Raw genomic sequence first — 4,827 nt, 5'->3', positions numbered from 1 at the left:
GTAGCTTCCATTCCAAGTGAAGCACATGCAAGCAAGCAACATAACTAACCTCCATCCAGATAAACTAATAATAATAGTCTAATGTTGGGTAAATAAAGCTGGAGAACCAGCACCAGCACTAGGCCAACTGATTATATTATAGTATCAAAATGATCAACCGTGGTAACCGCCAATTGAGTGCATGGGCCGGTGGTGGAATTCGGTGTCTGACCTAATTTCACCCAACAGCGAGAGTGACAGTTGGACTCCGTCGTCCCACTTTGACCCCAGCGGACATTTTTTTGTTGTTGTGTGTGTCCCCTATTCTTTTTCCGCGCACAGCATGTCCATCGTTTCTATGCATCCAAAATTCTAATATATTGTGGAAAAGGGGAAATATTGCTTCAATGTAGTGCATGCTACAAGTGAATTCATGAATTTTAGGACACGACTATTCTTAGCTCGAGCTCAAATGAGCCTAGATGAATAGTAAAAACATTATCTTTCAAAAATAGTAAAAGCATTAAAAAATAAAAAAATCTTATTTTTTAGGGAAAACATTGACAAATGTTTTGAGTGCTTACAAATTTTCATTTTTGAAATCACATTAGTGTAAGTCGTGGAAAAAAAATAAGATCGATGCTCCAAAATGCCATTTTCAAAAACATTTTGGAGTGTTGATTTCTTTTGCCGCCACTTTCACGAATGTCTTCCATGGTGGAACTTTGCAGGCACTCAAAACATTTGTCAAAGTTTGCTAAAAGAATCATAATTTTTTGATTTTTTTTCTTCTAGATTTATTGTTCATCACGGGCTCATTTGTGCTCGGGAGCAGTTGGGAACTTTCCTGAATTTCGCTCCTTTACACCCATATAAATTTTACCCTGAAGAGAATAAGTCTAGATTAGCCCTTTTGCGTGAAACCGTCTAAGACACCTCTCCGACCGGGTCATCGGGTTGGGCTGCCCATGATGAGGTTTACCTCCTTCCTCAACTCTTAATATTATTTAAATTTCCAGCCTCTTTCAGCTTGTACATTATCTTCATCCTCCTCTTTGTCCACATCAGAATTTGAGGTAGTGACTTCAAAAGCGATTTTCTCCTAAAATGTGCGCGAGCGGAAATTTGAACAACCAGCTCAATAAATTATGTTTGATTTTTCCTATTTTCTTAAAAAAAAATTGAATGGTCCGGAATTTGTCTCAAATATTGAGATACCAACTCAAAATAGATTTTCTTCCAAGTTGTCACTGCGAATGAGCTGAAATTTAAACAACCGACATACTGAGTTGTGGTTTATTTTTCGTAAAAAATTTGGACTTTCTGAATAGTTTCAAACTTCGGTAAACAAATTGAAGTAGCAAATAAAAACGTGATATTCTTTTCCTAATACATTTGTGCAAATGAGCTGAAATTTGGGCGGTTGGCTAGTGAGTACTTAATTTTTCAATTGCTATTTTAAATCTAGCTAGAATATTTGTAAGCACTTCAATTGAGTTGATTTTCACTTGACTAACAAAAAAGAGAGAGAATATGACTTGGTGACACGAGTCGCGGGCGAAAAGCGTTTCCAGGGCATGCATGCAAACAGATGCAAGCCAAAGGCGGTTAGGGCTCTTCCTATGTTGCCATCCCTGCTCCGGTCCGTCGATAGATTGTCGGCCTCCTCATCCTCCGCCAGCCTCGTCGCTCGAGATGTGCATGTCGGGCCCCAGTTACCGGATGGGAGTTGCAATAATGGTTCATTCGGCTTTTTTTCCGGCCCGATGGTGTGTATGCCGTCGGACTGGATTGTATTTTCTTTTCTGTTCATGAATTTAATTATAATGCTAGTTTGTTTAATACAAAGTTTCGGCTCCTTCGCCGAAAAAAGGTTAAATCATTTGGGTAAAGGGACCCTGATAAGTCGCACTTATCATTTTGGCAAATGATAAATGTCACATGTGTGGCACGAAGCAATTCCACCTTAACGTTTTTTATGGTACTTTAATTAGTCAAGGATAGCAACTTTAGTTGTGAAGCATGTCAACTTTCTATTTGTATGACAAGTTTTAGTTTTTTAGGGCTTTGTTTTTTTTTGGATGGCAATTTTAGGGAGCGTTCAGTATCTCTCCGCTCCGCTCCGCAACGCCGGTTCGGAGCGGAGCTACGTGCAATTACGATTGAAGGAGGGGTTAGAACCACGCTCCGCGCGCTCTCCCTTTCTTGGAAGGTTGCCGAACAGGGCTTTAGTTAAAAAAAACGCCAGGGCGGTGTTACTATGTGCCATACTTATGACACTTATCATTTAGGTATAAAGTAAACATATGGAATCGAGGGGCTAAAATAACTTGACCGAGACAGTAATAATAATAATGTAAAGTAAAAAAAAAACACAGACACATCACACATGATGCTGAGCGCCCTTGTGGACAGGCAGGCACTTGAAACGCACGGCATATGCAACGTCGGAACCATCGCTGCCACGGTTCCACCGCCAGGCCCCCTCCACGTCCGTCCGAAAGCTGCACACATATCCCTCCATTGAGTGCGATGTGATGCAAGAAACCCCTTCGTCGTCACCCGCACCGCTAGCTCGATCTGCATGCATCCATCGCCAACCTAGCTAGTATCTAGCTTGCACCCGACGCACGCACGCACGTCGCCTACAATGCGCCCCTCTTCTTTTCTTTTTCTCATTTGGCAAACACAATGCGCCTCTTTTGTACGCACATATAACAGGCAAGGAACGGAAAGAAAAGGAAAGAAACACGCGGTGGATATACAGCCAGCCTCATCGTCTGATAAAAATGTCGATGATTAATTTCTAGCCTAATTGGTACTCGCACACAGTACTATATATATTAAATTGGGCATAGGAGTGGATTGCTTGCTTCTTCTCCGGTCCTCCTGTCCATTTCTGATTTCTTCCTCTTGCAGTTACGGTGTCAGTTCCTTCCGCCGGTGGTTGGCCCGGATCAACTCACACACACTCCTCCTCCTTCCTCCTCTCTTGACCTCCCGCCAACCATCGCAACCAACCATAAAAACTCCGCCACTCGAGCTACACAACACAGCACCGCATTACTCATTGCTGCCTGTGCCCGACCTCTCTATCGCCCCGTCCGCACGTCGTCATGGTGAGGAGGGGAGGGCTGCTGACTGGTGGGTATGGCGGCGCGTCGTCGTGGAAGGCTGGGAGGGTGATGAGGGCGGCCGTGGCGGCCTTCTTCAACGGCTACCACTGCTTCAGCCCCGTGGCGGCCATGCTCGCGCTGCCCTTCTCCGCGGCCGTGCTCGCGTCCCAGGCCGCCGCGTCGTCGTCGTCTTCCTCGTCGGGGGCGGTGCTCCGCGGCGTGTCGTCGCGGCTCCGGGGGATGTTCCACGCCGCGGGGTTCCCGCCGTCGCCCTTCTTCGCGCTGCTCAACGGCAAGCTGTCGCAGACCGTGTTCACCTACGCGGCCACGCTGCCGGTGGCGCTCACCGTCCTGCTGCTCGCCAAGGCCTGCGTCGCCGGCGTGCTCCGCGCGGACCCGGCGCACGACCGGCGGCGGCGGGGGCGCATGTCGCTCCCGCCCTGCGGCGCCGTGGCGCGCGCGTACCCGGCGCTCGTGGCCACGCACCTCGTCGGCTCCTTCGCCATGCTCTCCGCCAACGCCGCCGCCTTCTCGCTGCTCTTCCTGGCCTTCGGCGCTGCCGACCTGCTGGGCTTCACCTCCCGCGCGTCCACGCTCGCGCTCTCCGCCGCGGGCGCCATCGCCTACTCCGTGGCCGTCGGCGTCGCCACCGTCGTCTGCAACCTCGCGGTCGTGGTGGCCGCCATGGAGGAGCGCTGCGCGGGGCACGCCGCGGTGCTGCGCGCGTGCGTCCTCATCAGGGGCCGCGTGCCCACCGCGCTGGCGCTGGCGCTGCCCACCAACCTGGGCATGGCGGCGGCGGAGGCGCTGTTCCAGCTGCGGGTGGTGTCGCAGCGCCGGAAGGCCGGGAGGCTGGCGCCGGGCGTCGCCGGCGAGGCCTTCTCGATCGCATACATCCACGCGCTCTGCGTGGTGCTGGAGATCATCGTCAGCTGCATGTTCTACCGGAGCTGCAGGAGGAGCGAGGCCGATGAGCTGAGAGAGCTGGAGCCCGAGGAGAAGGGCGACCTCCAGGCATAGTCAGACAATAGCCGCGTAGCTTTGTGATTCTGAGAAACTCTTGGGAGGGTCTCATCAGACGGTCCAGAGAAACATGCACTATACAGTAGTAAACTGCGATAGCCATTTCAAAAAAAAAAAAGTAAACTGGGATAGCTCTACATTATTTCCCTTTTTTCCTGAATAGTTTTGTTCGTTTGTTTCCTTTTTTTTTATGTTGGCATGGAAATGAAATGTAAAAGATGGTTCTATTGTACAGCAGAAAAAAAATACTCCGTCAAACTGAAATAAATAACCAGTGGATTTTGCACCGTGCAAAAAAAAGAGGAAAGAAACGAAGAATGATATGGGTTGGTTCAACATTCTGTACTTTTTTGGTTGAAAATTGTTTCACATGAACCGTTGTTGAAGACACTATAGTACAGAAGAATATCTCAAGCTCTGCCCTGGTGATCACATCTGTCAGGTTTAAATTTCTATGTTTCAGCATACGGAGCATTGAAAGTGCAGCATTACTGCCAGTCTCAAGGCAGAACTTTTTTGCCAGCAATGCTGTAACTTCAACGGAAAATGCAGTTACAAGGACCACAAAAAAAGAACAATTACAACATAAAATGCAGTTCCATACACCACAGATGAAATGGGTGATTAGGGGACAGAGGAGGGAGCAGAAGAGAAGAGAGTGCAGTGTGAATTAGCAACAGAGGACCATTTCCCGTTTTGCACATCATCA

General features: G+C 48.4%; 1 protein-coding gene across 1 annotated transcript; it reads left to right on the top strand.

The window, feature by feature from the left end:
- The first annotated feature begins 2,844 nt into the window (after positions 1-2,844).
- LOC123106648 (uncharacterized) lies at positions 2,845-4,382 on the top strand. The gene has a single exon (XM_044528746.1). It carries the CDS (start codon positions 3,096-3,098, stop codon positions 4,113-4,115), a length of 1,020 nt encoding a protein of 339 aa, XP_044384681.1. The 5' UTR covers positions 2,845-3,095; the 3' UTR covers positions 4,116-4,382.
- The last annotated feature ends 445 nt before the right edge of the window (positions 4,383-4,827 follow it).

The sequence above is a fragment of the Triticum aestivum genome, chromosome 5A (assembly GCF_018294505.1).
Source record: "Triticum aestivum cultivar Chinese Spring chromosome 5A, IWGSC CS RefSeq v2.1, whole genome shotgun sequence".
NCBI classification, from domain to species: domain Eukaryota; kingdom Viridiplantae; phylum Streptophyta; class Magnoliopsida; order Poales; family Poaceae; genus Triticum; species Triticum aestivum.
This window is presented reverse-complemented; position numbering and strand designations above follow the sequence as displayed.